Source organism: Lissotriton helveticus, chromosome 1_1 (assembly GCF_964261635.1).
Source record: "Lissotriton helveticus chromosome 1_1, aLisHel1.1, whole genome shotgun sequence".
In the NCBI taxonomy this organism is placed as follows: Eukaryota; Metazoa; Chordata; class Amphibia; order Caudata; family Salamandridae; genus Lissotriton; species Lissotriton helveticus.
The window spans coordinates 638,332,175-638,355,086 of NC_136057.1; the positions used below are offsets into that span (position 1 = coordinate 638,332,175).

Sequence of the window (22,912 nt, forward strand, 5' to 3'; positions counted from 1 at the left end):
TCTGTCTTTCCAACGTTGCATTGTAAGTAGTTGGACGACATCCAGTGTGCCACTGCTTTCATACCCTGGGAAAAGGAGTTCCTAACCTCGGTGGTAAGGGACTTGAAGGGAAAGAGGAGTTGAGTGTCATAAGTTCTCATGATGTTAGCCAGGGGTGCCACATAGATGTTAAAGAGCGTAGGGCTCAAACATGAGCCCTGTGGCACCCCTTTGGAAATTTCAACCTCCTCTGACCGGTAAGCACCCATTGTCACTCGCTGGGTGCAGTTTGTTAGGAAACTCCTCAACCATGCCAGTGCCTCGTGCTTCAGGCCGATGTTAGCTAGCCTGGCAGTCAAGATGGAATGTGACACAGTGTCGAATGCCGCAGACAGATCCAACAGTACCAGGATAACGGAGTGGCCTTTATCCTGGTACATATGTAGATCGTCTGCGACTGACATCAGGGTAGTCTCGGTACTGTGTTTTGGCCTGAAACCCGATTGTGAATAGTCTAGCCCTCCTGCAAATTCGATGTAATTAGACAGGTGTCTATTAACAAACTTTTCAATAAGTTTGCCTAGAAAAGGAAGCAGGGATATTGGCCTGAGGTTGGCTAGCTCAGTCCAGGGGATTGCTGTGTTTTTCCTGAGCGGCCTAACCAACGCCTTCTTCCATCCTAGCGGAACCTCTCCTGTGCTTAGTGAGAGGTTTACTAGCATCTGGATCGCAGGTCCCAATTCATTCGCAAGTGTAGGCATAATACGCGCAGGGATAGTGTCCATTGGGCAGCCACTCTTTATCTGTGTGATAAGTGATAATACCTCCTCAATCGAGATAGGAGGGAATACAGAGAGAGTGTGAGTAGCAGGAGATTGTACTTCCATACTCAGAAATGGGGCATTATCATTCCTACTGGTTTGGTTAGAATGAATAATTTTGTCATAAATTGCATCGATTTGTTTTGTAAAGAACAGAGAGGTGTCATCACATAGTTGCTGCGATGCCACTTCTGGACTCTCACAAGCTGCTGGTTTCGTGAATGTCTGTAAGATTTGATACAATACTTTCGGGTTATTGCCAGCCGCCGATAATTGTGATGCAACATGATTTTTTCGCACAGCGCGAATAGCTTTGTGATATACTGTCAAGGAGTTCCTGTAAAGTTGTTTATCTCCGTCTTGACGGGAAGCCCTCCATTTCTTCTCTAATTTCCTAGTAGCCTGTTTGAGCGACCTTAGATGCTCCGAAAACCAGATTTCCTGTTTGTGTGCAGGTCTGGGCTTAAAGGTTTTTAATGGAATGATCTCATCTATAGTTTCAAGTACCATCCCTTCATATTTGCTCAGAGCGTTTTCAATACTCTCACTAGTGCTGGGAGTAGGGGCTACGTATCTCTTTTTAAAGGCTTCCTGGGTCAGTTTATGCCATGGTCTTCTTTTACTGGGTAAGGCCATCTGTCCAGTACCATGCGAAATGGGAGTGGGAGTATAAAATTCAATGATAAAATGGTCTGTCCATTCTACTTGATAGGGGGCAAACACTCGACCTGTGGGGAGTTGGTTAAGACTAAGTCTAAGGTGTGTCCCGCCTGATGAGTTGGGCCGCTATTTATCTGCTTTAGACCCAGTGAGTTAAGGTCCGCCATTAATGTTTGTACTTCATTACGATTTTCTAACTCACTGTGGACATTAAAGTCTCCTAAGAGTAGGAAGTCGGTATTGCCATGTACATGGGGTGCCAATGACTCTACCAATGTGACAGATAGATTGGTGCACGGACCGGGGGGCGGTAGACCAATGCTCCCTTTCTACTATTTTTAGACGAAATGTTAATTTTAAAAATCAGGAGTTCTAACTCGGGGGTACACAGCTCGTCCAGCACAGTAACATAAATTTCTTGCTTATGGACAAACGCGATCCCCCCGCCAGTTTTAGTGGGATGATCTAACCTGATAATTTTGTATCCCACTGGGATTCCCAGAATTATGGCCGGGACTGAGTGGGGTTTAAGCCACGTTTCCGTCAGGAAGCATAGGTCGGGTTCCTCTGATGAAATCAGATCCCATACCTCTATGGCGTGTTTAGGTAGCGATCTGATATTACATAATAAGTTCTTATTTCCCCGTAGTGTACTGGTGCCCTTATTATTTGTCGGGGTAGAGTTGTGAGCGAGTATCGCCTTGTTGTGTGGGCACCACTCCGGGTGATCATCAGAGGCGTTTCTGACTCCAGCTAATATCTGGAATTGAACTTTTCAGTAACGACAGGCAAACGGGCCCTCTAAACTTCCCTCCACCCTGTTATCACACCCCATAGGTAAATGGCTTTGGATCCCTAGTAATACCTGTGAGGAGTAAGTTCTCCGTGAGTGGGTGTGTAGCGCCATAGCCTCCAGCCCCTGGCCCCGTCCTGTCGCGGACGGGCACAGACGGGCTGGTCTTTGGCTTGTCTTCGGCGCTGGCTAAGGCGCCCCTCTGCGCGCAAACCGCTGCACGCTAGGGCCGACGAGGGGCTAAATAGCCCTGTAAAGTGGAGAGCTGGAGCGCTAACCGCTCGCCTTCCTGGGTGTGTCTTGCTCTTACCTGCCCCGCCCGCCGCTCAACGGTATAGGCTACCGAGTCGGACCGGGGCGGGCAGGCTTGAGTATTGGGCACAGACAGCCGGAAATGCAGTGGGAGCCCCTCTGAGCCCCGTCAAAGCGCGAGTGCAAACAGCAGTAAGTTAAAATCACGTACGATTTCCACTTCGGCCACACTTAGCGCTGGGTACTTTTAAAATTAGCAATTCAATTTTAAAAACACGGTCAGTGCGGGGTCAGTGCTGGGAGTTTTAAAATTAGCAATTCACGTTTAAACATACGCTAAAACAGTATGCAGCAGCGCTTCCGCTCAAAGTATGTATGTAGGCGCCAAGCGGGGTCGGGAGATGCTGCCACCGTCGTCCCTTACCATCGTACATGGGGTACGGCTCGTACACCCATCGTACATGGGGTACGGCTCGTACACCCATTGTACATGGGGTACGGCTCAAACACCCCATGATCGCAAGGGTTTGCACCGTACCCCTGCGATCATAGGGTGTACGGACCGTACGGTGTGAATGTGTTTGTGTGCTTTTCCGTACGACTCGCCCTTACCTGGCATGGCTGTACGAATCGCGTCCTGATCACCCGGTCCGGATCGTACTCGCCGAGTCGTACGGTGTGTGTACGAGTCGTACGGAAACGGCTCCATATACGAATCGTAAAGACGGTGATTTTACCGGATCGGAATCGACGCCTTTGTGTTATAAGTTTATTGTATATTCAAAACCTGTCCGGCTGGACAGAGAATATAGCACTGATTGGGTCTATATTAATTTACAAATGTTATTCATGGTGCAATATGGTCAACAAAGTTGTTTAAAAAAGAACATAGTTGCATTTATAGAAATACTATGGTTGAATATACAACTATGGGCCTCATAACGATGCCAGTCGGAGTTGCCTCCGACCGACATCGCCACGGATGCGTAACCGACCGACCTCCGTCCTAACACTGCAGTTAGGGTGTGACCACAAATGGTGTAGTCGCAAACTTCCATATTACAATAGGAGCTTGTGCTGCATTCCGAAACCGCCGGCAGCACAAACTCCTATTGTAACATGGATGTTTTTTCACATCCCTGCACCATTTGGCAGGCACCTCATGGTTTCAGTAAACAGTGCCATGGAACCTTTGGTGACCATTCTCTTTATTAAATATTCACTATCATAACCTAACATAATGGTGCCGGGATGTGAAGGGGGGCACCATAGGTGCCTCCTAGGGCCACAACCGTAGGGCCAGGGGAGAAGGGGGCACAGCCAGGGGCCCTTAAAGCCGCTTTCCAACATGGAAAGGGTGTCGGAAATCGACATCATAATTCCAATGTTGGAAATGCCGTCCTTAAGGGATTATGAGCAGTTGGCTCCTTGACCCCGTCAGAAGCCAGTCGGTTTGCCTGGCCCACTTACACTCCGGCCGCCGACATTGTAATTCGGTGGTCGGAATGTAAACCTTCCATGTCGATCTGAAAGTCTCTGACCAGCGGTCAGAGACTTTCCGACCGACAACGAACTATGGCCTTTAGTATCGTAGTTTCTCTATATTTATGAGTAGCGTATATATAGTAAACAGGGTGGTACACATCTCTGAGTACATTTGACAAAGGTCAGGGAGACTGAAATCTTTTATGTTTGAATTATCTGTGGCCATTAAATAAATAGGAAATAATTGAAAACATCATTAAATGCTGACAATGTCTTACTCCTTTGTGTTTCTTTGAATGTTTTCTATTTTTAATATTTTTTAATATGTTTTAAAATAATTTAAAATATAACACATGCTTGATTTTTAATATAGATTGTGTTAATTTAGAAAAAATATTTTTGCATAAAGACATATTTTAACTATTTAGGGGCCTATTACAATATTGGTCGTAAAGCCTCCAACCTTAGGTTGTAGGTTTTACGACAGAAATCGTCAGTTTTAATTCCGTCCGGCTGATTACAATACAGCCAGTCAGAATTGAAACCCGCGCATCATTCCAGCTGTCTTCCGACAGGCTCAGGGAGCCTGTCGGCCAGTTGGAGACCAGCCCGTAATCCTGTGGTAAGGTGTTTCTGCCTTCGGGATTATGATGCTTGGTTTCCCACAGACTTTCCATGCCATGCTTTCCAACATGGAAAGCCTGTCGGAAAGTGAGTTTGGAGACCCCTATCAGGGCCCCCTTTTCCTTGCAGCCTCTGGTTGGGGGCCGATGGGGCACCTATGGTGCCCCCCTGTTATTCCCTGCACCTTGTGTTAGGCACCTTGAGGTGCTTGCTACGGGGTGCAGGGATTAACATAATCTCCCTTTTCTCTATGGAGCTTGTGGTACGGCTGGTTTATGGTTGTAACACATTCTTCCATAGGGAAATGTGGGAATGGGACTGTACCATGTGTGGTCACATTATAATTAGGCGGACTGGCCCACTGACCGGAGGTCGGTCAGTCCGTTTCCGATATGGTGTCAGTCGGAGGAAACTCCGACCGACATCGTAATGAGCTCCTTAGTATTTTAAGTAAAATTAAGTTAATTAACTAATTGAACATTTAATTAAGTAGTCTTAATTTCTTTGCATTTAAAATCTTTTTTTTTTAATTATTGAATGGTATTCTTTTGAAAACTATTTAATTGTTATTAAAGCAACAGTGGCTCTGGTCTCTTCGAGACTAGACTACTGTAATGCTTTATATGGAGGTATAAATAAATCTGCGGTCCATCGCCTCCAAATGGACCAGAACGCGGCAGCTAGGATGGTCTTGGACCTCCCCGGCTCGCCTCAATCTCTCAGGCCCGGAAAGACCTTCACTGGCTTCCTGTCCAGGCCAGAATCTCCTTTAAACTCCTCTGTCTGGCCCACGGGGCCTTCCATGGCTACGGCTCTAAAGGTGTCAGCTCCCTTCTTCAGCCTTACCGCCCAAGCAGAGTGCTACGATCTTCCTCTCATAATCTTCTTACGATTCCGAGATTCTCAAAGGCCAGATGGGGAGGCAGAGCCTTTTCCACCCTGGCGCCCCGACTCTGGAACTCCCTTCCTCCTGAACTGGCCTCTCAACCCTTGCCTAGGCTGTTCCGTAAACAACTGAAAACCTGGCTCTGTCGGGATGTTTGTTCGTAGACCCTGTTCTTGGTGCTTAAAGACCTCTGTTCTATGTTTGTTCTTGTGCTGAAAGACTTTCTTCTGTATGTCTGTTTTGTCCACGTTGTTCTGTTTGACGCCTTGATGCCCTTGGGCTAAGTCGCGCCTTATAAGACCCATTTCATTTCATTTATTTTTTACAAAATGCTATATTTGTGTTTATTTTATTGCAATAGATATTTCTGTAGTTACTACAGTTTTACTGTTATTTTATATTCACTATTTTTGCCATTTACTTTTTAAGTAGACATTTTTACACAATAATATTGTGTCACAATTTTTTTGTAGTCGATATTCTGACATACAATCCTCAAACATATTGTACATGATGAATCATTCTAATGACTGTGGTTGCTCTTATCTTCTTAAGCATGAGCAGAGCAAAAGTAAGACTCGTCTTGATGAATTTAGAGTGTGGAATATTCCCTTCTTAAGAGTTGTCAGAATCTTTGTGGCCTACTGGGTGCTGTGGTCAATAAACTGTACAGTCAGCCAGAGCATTTCTGTAGGTTAAACCGGTTTATGGCTATGTGCTGGTCTGGACAAGAGTATCCAGTACTTCTCTCCTGGTCCTCTCTCTCTTCCTCTGCTTTTCTCTCTCATCTTCTGTCTCTTTCTTTCTCTCTCTCATCTAACTGCACAGAGCACCCTGAACTACATGTCCTTTGCAACCTCTGGCCCCTCCTGCATGCGCCTGCCCTCAGATACTACAGGAACGCTCTTCTTCCCTGGTCGAAGGCTTCTGAAGAGAGGATATAAGACTCGTGCTGTACCAATGATCATCATCTATCCGGACGGATAGCGCATACTTCTGGGGGTCTCTCTCTGGGGCTGTGAGTTCAACCTGCCACCAGCCTTGGTAATGGACCAGAGGGAGTGAAAAAGGAGCCGTATGATCTTCCACCTCTTTGCTGCCATTGACCCCTCTAGTATGCACCTCTTCTTGGATGCATCAGGAATATCTTACCTCCCATCAAAGGCTTCGGAAGAGCAGGTACAAGCAGAAGGTTGCAGGGCCAAAGAAAGACTAAACACCTGAACAGAGGGTGAATACTGCAGGCGCTCTCGTTAGAGGGGCAAAGTGTGGCTCCTCAGTCTAAATCTCTCCCTGTGGACCATTGGACAGAGAACCACAGTGGCGAGCAGGATGAACATGTCATGCACTGCATGCATTTATAGACTGATCAATAGGTTACATCTGGAGACACAAAGAGAGGAGAAGTGTTCCTGCACAACACACGTATGTACTAAACCTCCTGGCAGCAAGTAAACTTGCAGGGATGATTATATAGCGGCCCATGTGGTGAACCTTGTTAAATTGAGGCGAATCGCCTCATCTAAGATGGTAGCCCCATTTTCATGTTTACGTGAGCACCATCTTAGTTGAGGGAATACCATTCACAATTCTGTGGGGTTTACTGGAGACCCCTATCAACGATCATCACTCGAGGGTCTCAAAAACTGAAAGCTCATCTGCCAGTCGGCATCGCCACTTCACTTCCTTCATGATTTCCCCAGTCTATGCGTGCTGTGCATTGGGCTTATCCTATTCAAGCTTGAATAACACAATGGCTGAAGGGGCAAGTGTTCACCCTCAAACGTGTGACAAATGCGAAAAAAGAGAAACCTTCCAAGCAAAGTCATGCAAGTGGTGGCCAACTGCTGTAAACAGTCTAAACTACATGAATCATTGACTTTCACACAAAAAATGGCTTTCCTTTGGGAAGTTCGAAGATTTCCCTTGCACATCAATAGCGAAAGAGGGCTGACCCAGAAGAGCCCCTTTATTCTATATTTTTTTTAGCTTATTTGTTGTGTTTAGAAAAGCTGTGGAAGTTAGCTAAGGCAGTGTCAAATCAAACCTAAAAACGGACCTTGCTGAATAATGGAAACAGATCTTTACTGTACCCATGTGCTATGAAAGTATTATCCCCTGAGAGCAGGTCACCAGCAGCAGACAAGGCGTTCCCTGTGCTCTACAGCATAGAGCTGTGGCGGGGTATTTATTGTCCTATAACAGCTCAGCAGACTAATGCACCTGCTGTAAACCCATGCATTCACGTGAACTTCACACATTCCCCTCTTCATAGTCTATCAACTGAGTGACCCTCTGAAGCTCCGGATAGCAATCTCTGAGATTCACTGAGCTTCAAATACCAAGATTCCAGGAGAAGGAACTATACATATAAAGAAGTGATGAACAATCGCTCCCTCGCGCATGCCCCCTTACCTCGTGTCTGCCCTGCCAAGTGGCGCTCGCTACTGGGCTGACCCAAACTGGAGGAGAGCGCGCGTGTCACTGTGTCATTGGGTCTCCGATGCACGTCGCCGCTTGATGCGCTACCATAGAGTGTCTGAATCGTTTTAATCCACAGTGTGGCGCCTTTGTTCACCGTGGCACGCAGTGTGTTTATCTTCTATGCCGCACATCTCGCGCTTTTCGTTACGTGGTCCTCTGGCACGCACTACAAATGCCGTCGACGCGCATCTCCGTCACTACATCTGTTTGTGCTCATGGTATCAGATGTGAATCACTTATCTCAGCAGTGCGCTGCTCCCGAGCAGCTGACAAACACGATACAGCCTCTCGAGTGACTGTGTCAGCAGCAAGACGTGCCTTCGGTCGGTGCTCGGAAGGATAACTGTGCTTTTTATTACTTATAAGATTCATACACGCAGAGGACTTGTCAAGTCTGCTCCCTCATGTTACTTCCAGTGAGATAAGCCTGTTGGCTTATTCATTATCCCAGGATATAAGGGGTGAAATAATTTGCCACAAACCTACTCCACTTTCCTTGTCTGAGTCTGTGTATATTTCATCTCACATTAGGTTTTTTACGATGTGGTGCTGATATAAATCGGGCTTGACTTGTCAAGCGACTCAAAAGCAAAGTCCAGTCTGCTTTTTCAGAATGAGCAAGAAGTGTACAAATGACCTTCAATGACATTTATTAAGTATACATGTGTCTCGTACATATTCATTGCGGATGTCCTGTACACCTGACAATTCTCATATTCACTGAGTTGGGGAACCCAGTTCCAGTGGATACATACAACTGCCTTTTTGGCCTGTGTGTGCAAAAACAGGTTGTGCATCTATGATATACTTCAACCATCCTTCCTTCCTTTCATATTTCCTTCCATACTGTGTACTTTCTTCGATTTTCTTCTGATTGTCTTTCCATCTTTCCATTATGGCACCCTTCATTACAACTTTTCTTCCATGCTTTCATCTAGCTTTCCATCATTTCATCTTTCCTTCTTTTGTTTCACATTTATTTGGTTCTTTCCCTCTTTTACTTATATTTATTTTATTCCATCCCTCAATCTTTACTTTCATCTTTGTTCTTATACCCTTTCCTTCATGCTACCTTTATACTAACATATTCCATGCCGCCATTCCATGCTTTAAATGTTTTATTCATCTCCTTTCTTCTTTCTATATTCCTTTCTTTCACTCACCCTATGTTCCTCTCTTCCTTTTTTAAATAATGCATTGTTTTCTTTCACTGTGCTTGAGTTCTAGAACTCCTCAGCCCTCGCCATACATACCTGTCACAGGATTGCCTTGCATCTATTAGTTTCTAACCAGAGACCTGGGAATCAAAGATCAAAGCTGAGTGGTGCCAGGAATAACATTCAGTGGGCTCAGTGTCAAACTCCCAGATCAGCTGGGAAAGCGGGTGGTTCACAGCACTGTTGCACCTCTGCATATCTTTCGGTCTCAATAGAAGCCAACTTTAGTTTCTCCACTGTATTACTAAGCCTTGAAACAGTAGCTTTTTGCTGAGGAACACACGTTGGCTCTTTTGAATGCATCATGTAACGCAGCACAGAATGTAAATGTAAATGTACAGGAATTTATATAGCGCAAATCACCAAGCGGTCTCTAAGCGATTGCTTAGGGAACCCGTCCTGGTATTCCCCTGTGAGATAACCCCAGCAGGGTATCCGCAAGGTGAAAGCCAGGCATCCCGCCACGAGGGGCCATTGTGGAGATTAAGCAAGCTATTGCCCAGAGTCGCAGAGTGTGAACCCGTGAATCGAGTAGGCACCAGAGCGAGAATTGTCGAGACCATGGACATTTTAGGACTCAAGACCCCGCCGAGCCGGGAATTGAACCCTGGTCCCGGGCTGACCTCTGCTTCCAGGTCTGCCTCCTCTAACCAGTGAGCCACACTTCTCCAGAATGGAACTTCGAGTCGAGCTTACTTATTGTGAAGTTTTAAAAGAAAATAAATTTGAGGATTGTCAAAATCCATGGACTGATTTAATACTCCTCATCTGTACTTGCTGCCTCCAAAAGCTTTGATTTTGGATCCACTATGTTTGCCAGGAATGGCACAAGCTCCATGCATGCCAAACCTAAACAGGGCCTGACCCAACTGCCCTGGGATGAGAAAGGGAATTGTAGCAGTGCAACGAGATGGGAAGACCAGGTGTAATTGGGATTACAATAAGTAATCCAGATATTAACACCATATTTCAGCACCCTGCTTCCATTGCGTAAGGTAAGGGTGAGGAATGGGCTTTCCCATACAGATTACTCCTAACTTTGCTTTCTCTGGTGCATTGATTTATCACCGTCAGAGTATCACGCCATCTCTGCAGAAATACTAGTGAATACTATTGCCGTAAGCCAGTGTGTGCATTAACCCCTCCCATGCTCAGCTCGTCCTGAGCCACGGCGCTCCGGTGTTCATGACGAGCTAAGCTCGTCATGGCCCGTGGAACGTTCAGGTGCGGGGAGAATTTCTCTCCTGTGCTGAACGTACCACTGAGCCAATACACCTGTGACGAGCTCAGCTCGTCATGAGCATGCGAGCGCTGTGCGCACCCCCCTCCCCCCAGCACAGCGGGGAAATAACCCCCGCAGTGAAGGGGTTAAAAGAGGCCTTCCCTCACGACCCATTTATTTTAAGGATCTATGCTCAATATTCCATTCCATTCCATTCCAAGAAAACATTGTTTTCTTTAAAGGAACAGTTTTTCTTACAAATCAGAAACAATTACTTTACAAAATGTACCATATGACAAAATGATTTACACAAACAATTTCTATCAATTAGCATCCATACCTGGGTAGAGAAACCAAGCCTATTATTGATTCCTACGGAATGTAGTGAACTCATTGTGATCTATAGACAAACAACTGCAACGTGTTAGCTCGTGTAGATGGAATGTGTTGTATGTAGTATATATGTATGAGGTTGTATGCATGAAAGAAAACAATGTTTTTTTAAAAAAGATTAATAAAGAGAAAAAGAGTTTATGAGAAACACTATGAATTATACAAATAAGAATAAATAAAATGAAATAACAAAGTAGAAAGAAATAATTGCTTTTTCTTTTTTGGTAAATTGTGTGCCCTAGATGGAATATTGAACATAGATCCTTCAAATAAATGGGTCGTGAGGGAGAGTTTATCCTAGGTTTGTCTGTTAATTTTCTCCTCTTCTACCTGACCCAGAAACTAAGTGTACTAGAGGGGGTCCCCCCTTTTTCCTTAAAACATTAAAAGAGGCCCTACTGGGCCCTGATCTCATATAGTCAGTTACTGGCCCCCCTCACAAGGCGGGTCACACACTTCACCTTATCTTCACAAACTACCCTACCATAAGAGCAGGCACTCCCATTACTTTAACCTGTTCGGAAGGGTGTCTTTCTGGTTCTCTGGCATAGGCACATAACATCAGTATAAGGTTGGAGAGTATTTCTGAACAAAGCATAAGATGACAGATTGCAATATTGTTGAAGCCCTTGCTTTGGCATGTTTCAGAGCAGAAGGTGATATGGAGGCAGAGTTTATGTATTTTGTTTACTCGATGCTTCAGGAGTGGACAAGATTGCCCCACTAAATAAAAATACTCTGAGGAGAAATAAACTATCTGCTTCCATAGTTCACAGCCGGGCGGAAAGATATCAACTCAAACTGCAAGCAATTGGAAAGAACTTGGAGGAAGCATTCTGATGCATTCTATAAAGAAAGATATAAGACTGTGTTACAAAACTTCCATAAGCAAAGTCACAGGAGGCATTGGCTACACAGATTTCCACTGCATCTGGGCAAATGTTTATAATTGTCCAGACATTTTATCCCCTTCTGCGAATCAACAAAAAGTTAAAGCTTCTTAATCTTTATGTGATGGTCTAGCAGTAAGGTAGAGACAATGTATTCTGATTTTGAAAAGCCACATGCAGGGTTTGCACTGACTATTCCATACACAGATGAAAGACCCATAGCAGGCCCAAGTCTACATGTTTTTAAGGGGTTTACATTTGAGGAATATGCGCAGGCACTCTGCAGGTGCAAAGCAGGCTCTATGCTTGACCCCTGTCCTGCCCAGATCCTAAAATTAGCACTGCCCTACCTGCATCCAGTAATAGTTTTTCTCTTGAATCAAGCTTTGGAGTCAGGGACAGTCCCCCTTCACTGGAAGAAAGCATAGGTGCCTCTATTCTTGAAACAACCTAATGCTGACCCTTGTAAAACTTCCAACTTTAGGCCAATCTCTCTCCTACTGGCAGTCTAAAAAAAGCTGGAAAAATTAATGAAGTATCAGGTGTCACTGTATATCAGTCACTGTATATCGAACAAAATCAACTACTTCACCCTAGCCAGCCAGGTTTTAGATCTGGCTTTAGTAAAGAATCTGCCTTACTTGGGGTCTCCGTACTTATAAGGACCAACTTGGACTGTGGGGCTCAAGCATTGCTCAACCTTTTAGATCTCTAAGTGCAGCTTTTGACACTGTGTCTCACACACTCCTGCTGGGTCGCCTGGAGGAGATAGGAGGAACGGCCAAATAATGTCTGGAATAATTTTTAACTGCATGCTCACAGGCAGCATGCTTCCGTCCTATACTTTTGAAATGTAGGAGTCGGAGACATGGTGTTCTGCAGCGATCTCCTTCAAGCACCACCTTATTTATCATCTAACTGGCTTCCTTAGCCAATGTTGTAGAGCCATGTGGTTTCAGCATAATATCATATGCAGATGACTGACTTGCAGCTGATGCTTTCTTTCGAGCAGATAGTTGAGATGGTTGTGGGAAGATTACAGGGATGTTTGAGCGAAGTTGCAAGCTTGACAAAGAAAGAGCTTGCTCAAACTCACCTTCGAAAAATCAGAGATTCTCTTCTTTGGCAGAAATCAGCACAAGGAGACACAATTATAGTGGGCTTGGGATCATGGGACACCCTCAGTGCCTGCTTCTACAGTAAGGAATCCTGGCATAACATTTTATCAAGAGCTCTCTTTCAACCCTCAAGTAAGCGTTAATGCAGAGTCCTGTTTTGGGCTATTAAAATCTTTGAAAAAATGTTAACATTTCTCCCAACTCAGATATGAAAAGCAATAGTGCATGCACTATTTCTAATTGCCAATTCTCCGTACCTGTGACTTCCACCTTATCTCATTTGCAAGCTTCATTTGCAGCTACGAGACTACTCTTAAATGTGCCCAGGAAAGAGTTGGGCCATGAGAAAATGCCCCTTAATTGCGGACTGATTAACAGCAGATCGCTAGTCAAACACCACTTGGAGGTGTCAGTCTTGATAGAAGATCTGAATCTGGATGTACTATTCTTAACAGAGACTTGGACTGGCGTTGACTCTGTGGTAGAAATGGGACTCGTTCCTTCACAAGCCGAGGGCAGCGGGTAGAGGAGGTGGGGTGGGAGTGATCTTCAAGGTGGAACTGATGCCCCTTCAGAGGTGAATGAAGACAACACTCCTTCTCATCAGGTAGGAATCTGGAAAGACCTTTCCGTTACCCATCCATAGGTGGGAGGGAGGTTACGTCAATTCGCACGGAATTGGAACCTGATAACCAAAGACCCTTGGGTTCAAGACACAGTGACAGGTTACAAATTAGATTTCACCGACACCCCTTTTTAGACAAGACAGCCGCGGGACATTATCCTTTCCCACTAGGACAAACTTCTCATCTCACAAGAGGTACAAGACTTTTTGAAGAAGGGTGCCATTGTCAAAGGCAATTACTTGGTTTTTCTCAGCAATATCTTTTTAGTGGTAAAGAAAAACAAAGAACAGAGACCGGTCATAAACTTAAAAGACTTAAATTAGTGGGTAGTCTACCAACACTTCAAAATGGAAGGGATACACCTCCTGAGGGACATTTTACGGAAAGGGGACTGGTTAACCAGACTGGATCTAAAAGACGCTTATCTAACAATCCCTATCTGGAAACCTCATCAGAAGTTCCTCCACTTCACCTGGGAAGGGAAACTGTTCCAGTTTTGCAGCCTTCCCTCCCAGTCCGCTTATGACTTTGTATTTTATAGAATCTGTTTGCTATCTGAATAAAGGAAACTATTGTAGAACATTGTAATTGGGAAATTGATTGTATATGTTCTTTACCTGTTTTTTTGAGTAGTGGTGCACCTGGGCTTTTGTTTCAAAATTGTGAGTTCCGTAAGAAATAACATTGTGACAGTGGGTGTAAATACAGTGTGCACACATATCCTCATGAGTATGGATGAGGACAAAATAATTGAGGGATAGTAAGTTAGGTGCTGTCTTTTATAGGGATCCACTGTCGGGCTCTTTGTTGTTACATGTTACCTGGTTAATTGTGTATGTCACCTATTAGTTAGCACCAGGGATGCTTCTTTTGAAGCAGTTGTTGTGCTCTATAAATGGCCTTTATCATATATTATTGTTATTAGCATCATGAGGATATACCATGGCACCATAAACAGGAAATAGCGATCTAGCCAAGCAGACATGTTCAAACTAAAAAAGGACATTCAAATCAACTTCCTTTGTAACACACAAGGGCTTTATTAATCCTAGACGCAAAGTACCAAATCAACAGCCCCCAGAATTGTCCTGTCCATTGCACGAGGAGTCCTACACAGAATCAGAAGATGATACGCAGACTGCAAGTGAATGGAGAGGGTTACATAGCCACAACAGAGATATGTAGCAAAGGAATCCCACTTGCTGAGGCTTAAAAGGGTGCCACCCTAATTGACTTACCAGGAGATACACAGTACAAGCTTAAACGTAGGTTCATCACAGCACCACCAATCCTCAGCACCCCACCACAGTGCCTTCATTGAATTACAACCAGGTCTGAAACACCAGCCCAGCAGTACACAACAAGCTCTATTACAGTGCCACCAACCGCAGCATAGCACCACTATCTCTTTATTGCAATATAACCCCACTACCACATCTGCACCGCACTGCCAGCACACTCTTTCAAGGCACCACTAGTTCCACTATTACAACACAATCAACTATCTTAACACGGGGCAATCACCATTAGAAGAGAACCATTTACCTTCACTAATGCACCACCACACTAAACAGTACCACACAAGCATGTCCAATAATTTTTCTGGAGAATCACTTGGTGCTTGTGCCATTGCTGCCAAGGTTTCTGCAATATTCATATAAAATACATTTACATACAATGACTCAACAATGAGTCAGTGGTTATCCTGAAATTTGGTATGGATGTGAAACACCTGGACCTACAACAGACAACACTGTTTCAGATGGTACATGAATGGCATATCAAGAATAATCGTCTTCACGATAGGTCATATTGCCATCATTTCACAATAATTGAGAACATCATTTTTATTTTTTTATTTTATATAATAAATTTTTTATTGTTGCATCAGAAGTATCACAAATGCAAAGGATCAGCATACGGTAGAGCGTCAACATTCCGCTCTGGCCGTCAATCACGCAACTTTTCTTGTGTTACTGAATGTCACACCCTTCATTAGAACTCTTCGCTTTCAAACTAGCAACATAAAGAAGAGAATAATAAACCCTAATAATCCTTTAGACAGCAGGCCTCCAATCCCTCCCTCCCACTTACCCCCTCCCGGTCCTCTCTCCCTCCCGCCCTGCAGCTCCCGTCCCTCTCATACATGGGAACTGGGCAATCAGGTACCCACATATCAATCATGGATCCCCGGCGTGCATTCTATTCCGTCCAGGGTCTCCTTGACCTCATGGTACTAGTTCGCATTGACTCATTCTAGTCCATGGTACTGCCTCCACTTAGCCCACACCTTCCGAAACTTTTTGGGGCAACCCCTGGCTTTGTAAGTCACTCTCTCCGCCGCCATGTACATATCCAGCCCTCTCCTCCATTCCTCCAGATCTGGTTTTTCGGACGCCCCCCAGCGTCGTGCGATATCCCTTTTCGCCACTACTAACGCCAATACTAGAAAGATAGTCAAGGGGCGAGGTAGGTCTACTTCTGTAATTATGCCCAACAGTGCTAATCTAGGGTCACGTGGTATGTCCACCCCCAGTACCTCCTCTAGTTCCAGGAACACACCTTCCCAGTATCCCTGAATGACTCCACATCCCCAAATTACATGAAAAAAATCGACCGTTTGCTGATGGCATCTAAGGCATGCCGAGTCAGGCAGCCTACCCATTCTAAAAAGTCTCACCCTGTCAAAGTATGACCTGTGTAGAACCTTAAATTGGATGAGACGGAGTCTGGACTTAATCGCCACCTCCCGAGGGTGCATGAGGGCGAGCTCCCAGTCCAGATCCTCCATGCCTCCCACGTCCGCCTCCCACCTTTCTCGTAGGCCCTGTAGGTCCCCTAGCATGTTGTTGAGCAGGTTTTTATACGCTAGGGATACTGCCCCCCTCCCAATCTGTTCCTGCAGCAATCTACCCTCCAATGGCGCATATTCTGGGATGTCCGTAAGTGAAATGTTCTGTGCCCTCCATGCGTGTTGCAGTTGAGCGTATTTGTAATACTGGGTGTTGAGTAGGCCAAATTCATCTTTAAGCGCCTGGAAGGTTTTCAAGTCCCCCCTTGCAATCATGTCCCCCAGTGTGGAGATGCCGATGTCGTCCCACCGTCTAAAGCCTTTCAGCTTATGAAGCTCCCCTAGCCACTTGCAGCACCATAGTGGTGTCTGTCGAGTGGGCCTTCTGTCCCAACCCATTCTTTTTGACGCTCTATGCCATGCCATTAACGTAATCCTGGTCGCAGGAAGGAACTGCCTTCCCATCGTCTCTCCATAGAGGTAGTGTAGTATAGTCTTGCTTGACCATTTAGATCGTTCCAATGCATAGGTGGGGTGATCGGCTGCCGCATGTAGCCATTCGTTACTTGGGGTGAGGTGTTCCGCCCAGTAGTACGCCTCTAGATTGGGAAGCGAGATCCCCCCACTGTATTGGTTTCGCTGTAGTGTGGAAAGCGCCACTCTCGGCTGTTTCCCCAGCCACAGGAAGGTGCGCAGGTCCGCATGGATTTTATTCAGGGTGGTAGTCGGCAGAGGATAATATTCGTTCTGGAGTGAATAAAGAAACTTAGGCAGGATGACCATTTTATATAGCGCGGCGCGGCCCAATAAGGTGAGCGGGAGCTGTCTCCATCTGTCCATCTCTGTCGTAGCTTCTAGCATTATTCGGGCTAAGTTGGTAGTGAAAGAGCGCGCCCTATCTAGCGTTATAAAGATTCCTAGGTATTGAAAGCCGTCCTTAGTGTGTATAAGTAACTCCGGCAGGCACTCTCTCCGCTCATTGCCTTGTGGGTCGTAAAGGACCGATTTGTGCCAATTTATCGTGTGTCCCGCCCTCGCCCCGAACTCGCCTAGCTCGCTGAACAGCGCTGGGATTGTCTTATCCGGGTCTGTCACGAACAATAGTATGTCGTCGGCGTACAGGGATGAGAACATCATTTTTTATCAGACTTGATCAGACTTTTTTACCAGAGTTTTTTCTGCTCTATCAATTTTCATTGACATAGCTGTACAGTGGAGGTGGTGAGGGAATTTCTTAACTTTATTTATTTATATTACAAGACCATCATAGTACTTCGCAAATCACTTTTAGGAAAGTTGGTTCCCTTTTTTGTCAAAGCAGATATGCAATTCATCATTTTCATATCAAGGTTATCAATTCTGCTTCACTATGTATGTACCATGCTGTGCTCAGCAGCAGCAGTAAAGCGCAGGCAGCCATTTCCCAGTCAGAGCTGGGACTCACAGCTGGCTTTCACTTCAGCAGCAGACTGTGCATGGAAATGGAAACGACCAATATGATAAATAGATAAAGTGGTGACAGGGAATAATGAGGATGTTCAATCCAAGCAACTGCTTTAATGTGATCAACCTGGCACAGTCAGTTGGGTGATAGACGTTGCAATATTCCTGTAAATGAGCATGGCCCTGACCGCCATTTTAGAGAAATGTGATCATTACAAAACACTCACCTAACAGCTAAACTGTTTTTGAATCCCATCCAGTTGATGGTTGCTTACCCTGGAGGAGTTAGCCCGACTCATAAAAAACATCTCTATGCGTGGGCTAGATTTGTCAGGCTTCATTTATCATGAGATTACAGCACTACTGATTGCCAACTTCTTTGGAAAGTGCCTCCTGATTGCCACATCAAACTCTTTTGTAAATGTCATCTGTTGTTGATGGGGTTTGTTTTCATCTATCTAATATTGGTGCCACGCTGTTTTGTTGTAGTATAAATATTTGGTAATCTCTGTGGCGGTCTTTATTTTTAGGCTTTTCTATTTCTTGGTGGACTTGCTCTCCTTTGAATAGTATCTATTGTTTGAGCAGTTGCAGAAAGTTCAACTGCTTTCGGCAATAGGACTTTCACACCAGAAAATATTTACTCTTTACAAATATGCAAGTAAAACGTGGCATACGGGGCCTCATTCCAATGCAGTTCAGATCACAATCAATGACTTGTCAGTTGCAGTCCGAATCGCATCTACTGCTGCAGTCCGACCGACACATTATGATGCATGCGGTCTTGGCAGGAATCAAAGGGACTGACCGACGCATTCCACTGGGCTCATGGAGCTCGTAGGTCTGTTGGAAAGCTGCCATAAGGACAGCATTTCTGTTGTCAGGATTATGATATTGGTTTCCGACAGCCTTTCCATGTCGGGCTTTCCAACATGGAGAGGCTGTTGGAAAGCGACATTGAGGGCCTCTAGCAGGGCCCATTCCCCCCCCCCCCCCCGCCTTTCGCATGTGTGCCCCTTCGCATCCATGCATGCTGCCTGTCAGACGGTGCAGGGATGTTCAACAACTCCCATTTCTCAGTGGGAGCTTGTGTTGCGAGCGGTTTCCGCCCACCGCACACGCTCCCATTGAGAAATGGGAGTCTCTGACCACACCATCTGGGGTCAAATAATGTGGTTGGAACCTCCGACCTGAAGTCGGTCGTTCCTCAATCAACAACGTTGTCTGTCGGAGGCAAGTCCGACCAACAACGTAATGAGGGCCTAAATCTTTACAAGGGCAACAAACTACAAAACTCTAAATTTGTTGATGTTCATTAGAATAGTCTACCGAAACGTAACCTGGAACACTGATTACAGGGAAACCTCCACAAGCGACTACATACATAAACATTTCCTTTAATAAACACATAATATAATGTTAGGCAGGAACAAATATTAAAAATTCCTACTCACTCACTTTGCTCCTTTGCCAGGATTTACTCCACCATTTATGCATTGGTCGACATTTTTGTAAGCAGTATGTATCCATTTCAAGAGGTTTCTGTTGCTTGAAGTACAAATGTCGCTGTTCCACCAAATAATTTTTACTCTTTATAGCCACCCATGCCCCTTTCTAGTCCTCAATTTTAAAGCACCGGAAGAAGAGGGTTTTTTTCTTAGCCTAGCAAATAGTTGCAATCAGAGCATAAGGTGTTGACCTTCTTTAAGTCTTCATTTTCTGAATTCTGCCAGTTTCCTTTTCACCATAATAGTGCCAACGAGCAGACTGCCATCTCTGGCCAGAGGCTATGCTCTCTTGGATTTGTAAAGTAGGGTTGGGTGGGTTTAGAAGTGAGAACACAGGCCTGCTAGTATGAGTACCTAATACCTACAGAGCATTACCAGCTTCTGACTGCAGGTTCTCTATACATTTTCTAAAATCATTCCCATTTCTCCACTATATCTGTTGTGTTTTCATGTTTCTCAATGCTTCCCTGTCAAAGCGTGACCCAGTGAAATGCAAGATGGGGTGTGCAATTTACTCACAGATATTCGAGGTGCTTTTTTTTTTTTAAAGAATGATTCCTTGTTATGTTTATATCAACTGTAGTAAAAGTTGTAGTATCGGACATCTTCAAGAATTAATAAATCCTGTCCAAGCTCATGATCCCTTAACCGTATCATGTTTCCTCTATTTGCGTTATATATTTCAGAATTTCTTATACTTTCTGTAATCTGTTTCAGAGTGTCTGGAGGGGAACTGTTTGATCGGATAGTAGAAAAAGGATTTTATACAGAAAAAGATGCAAGTACTTTGATACGGCAGGTCCTGGATGCAGTTTTCTATCTGCACCGGATGGGCATAGTTCATCGGGATCTCAAGGTGAGTTGACACGTAGACCTCGCACATACTGCATAATATAATTTCTAGTTGCCTCAGTTTTAATTTGTTCTGATTAAGTTTTCAGTTTCTTATTTTTTGAGCCCTTTACTCAAACTCATTGCCCCAACAACCCTTCCCCTACATTGAACGTAAATGGTGCATTAATGAAAGTCAAAAGAAAACCACATCTACTCAATATATGTGTGTGAGGGTGTGAGCAGTTACTTACTATACATTTATGATTTGCTCAGGAATGCCATTTCCTGCAGGCCCCTACATAAGGTGAGTCCTAGAGACAATACCCCCATCTATTCTAACAGTATCACCTTTCTGCCACCAACGTAGATGGAACCCCCCAGCAGCATATAATGAATGAATTCCAGTTTAAGCTGGTGCCTTCCGTGTTGTCATCTTTAGTGCTATGGGCTCAGCTGTCCCTATGTGTCCTTCAAAGCATTTGCTAAGGGGTTTTATTCTGATATTCATAGAGGACACCTCAGTGACTTAAACACTGCACTGTGGACGGTGCCATCTTTGCATATGAAAGCACAGTTAGTGAGAAAATGTAGGCCCTGTTTTCTTAGACTTGAATTTGGGTGAAAAAACAGCACAAGTTAAAGTTCACTGTGGCATAGAGGTTGATGTGATTTGACCCCCTTTGACACTTTAGAATGTACTAGGTCAGAGAGAACACGGAGGGAGAACGTTGGGGTGAGGACGGCAATTGGCCGCCGACCGCTGTTGAATGAGGTGCATGTAAATAAAGACTGCACTTACCTTCAAAGTAACGGTGTCTTCCCTTCTTCCGACATCACATTCACCCCAAAAACATTTTAGTGCTTAAGCGAAGGCTGAATGAAACTTCAATACCCCAGGTGTTTTAAATATTAGCATATTTTAAAACCACCTGAAGAAAAAGGGTAACAATTAGTGGCATTGCCAGTGAACAAACAATTACTTAATGTGCTTCCTCCAATGAATGTTACTACTTTGAGTGAATTCAACGAAAGCGTGTATAATATGGGAAATCCCTCCTGTCACTTTTATTGATTACAAATCACAAACACAAGAGGGCACTGTTAGATTTCTGTAATCCATTTAATCCAAGAATTTCAAATCATATGCGAAAGGTATAACTGGAGCAAAGGTATGCACACAGCTTTTTTATTTAATTCATTTCATTGAAACAATAATATAAGACATACAGAGATAATATATGCAATAAATTCAAAATTTCTATAGTAGCAATTCAGTTGCTTAGAGAATAGATAGCATATACCTGACTAAGACAAAAGTGCATATCATTTTCGGAATATATACGAGTTTCATGAAACAATAAAATGAGAGAATGAGTAAGAACAGGCAGAGAAGAAGGGAGAAAAGAATGGGTAAGAAAAAGTGTCAAGCAGGAAACTGAACAAATGAGTTATTTACTAAAATTATTAGCTAGCAAAGCATTGAATAAACATGTAGTAAAAGGTAACTATTACATAGAAGTTAAAATATGTTCTTAATACCTAAAGCAGAACTTTCAATTCTATAACTGTTACATTTACAGTTCCACCAAGAATGGAAAGATAAATTCGAAAAGAATTCCAATACAAAATGATTTTCCTAAATGCAATGGCAATAAAAATGTTCAATACCTTAACACTATAAATTAATCACAACAAGAATATGATAAGTAACGCAGGAATACATTATCAAAGGAAGGGAATATTGAACTTTATAATCTCAGAACATTTAGACCATGCTAAATTCTAATATGAAATAACATATTCACAATACCTTCTTTACTTTTGCAGGCTCAACATACATTTGGACATATAATTATTAAATTTGCTTGTATGAACTGGTAATCTACTGTAAAGAAGACAGAGCAATTAATATTTGCAGATTTAGATGTTTTAAACAGCTTAAGCAAAACGTTGCTCCTGCTTTGAACATCAAAAGCATGCTGATTGTCATTTTCCAAAAGGAGTTCAACTGGGGATTTGGATCTATTTACAGTTGGCTATGGACTGATCTATAAATGATGGCAGCCTTTGTTATAGTACTGTTACATATCCAACTGTTAAAAATCCTTGGTGTTATATCCAAGCACATCTAAGCCCTGGATGAATAATTTGAAAATTAAGTATGCAATAGTTATTTTATTATTGTATATTTATCAGAAAACATATTAGCTAATGAATAATTTTTAGTAATTTTTCGAAGGGCACTGTAGAAAAACCATCCCATATCTGATTTGTCAAGGAGAGACCTTTTTCATCCCAATGCTTCCAACAAAAGGACAGATTTTGTGACATTTGCTATTCCAGAATATAGATGAGAAGAAATATTTCAGAGTGGAGTAGTCATGAAAATGGGATTTATGGATGATAAAATGAGTGTACTTTAATTTATGATTTTGGTAAAAAGTGTGCCAATTGGATATATGAAGAATTTCCTTAAAGGTAAAATGACCAAAAGTGTGTATTCAGGTTTAACCCAGAGGAGCAGGAGTATTATCATAATAAAATAATAAAGCACAACATGCCTGATGATGATAAAAGAGTGATATGCTTAAAAATTGGGAAATCTCACACCACCTGCAATTTGGTTTCTGATGTTTCAACAAACCAATGCAAGGGATTTTATTATTTAGTAGGAATTTTGAGCACAAACTGTGTAATTGCTCAAAAACATAATCAGGAATCTTAAAAGATAATATAGAAAGTACAAAAAGAATATGAGGAACAGTCAACCTTTTCTTGGTGGCCAGTTCCCGCTACCATTTAATAGATAAAGAAGGCCTACTTGATGATCATATAACTTAGTTTTCAGCGAAGAAATATTAAACTGAATTATTTTCTTAATATAAG

The 22,912-nt window shown here is 43.6% G+C and overlaps 1 protein-coding gene across 1 annotated transcript in view; it reads left to right on the forward strand.

Moving 5' to 3' along the window:
• Positions 1-22,912, forward strand: part of CAMK1D (calcium/calmodulin dependent protein kinase ID) — a 1,511,583-nt gene that overhangs the window by 1,139,231 nt on the left and 349,440 nt on the right. The window contains exon 4 of the mRNA XM_078674169.1: positions 19,910-20,048. Within this exon, the coding sequence (XP_078530295.1) occupies positions 19,910-20,048 (139 nt within the window). The remainder of the gene's footprint in view (positions 1-19,909; positions 20,049-22,912) is intronic.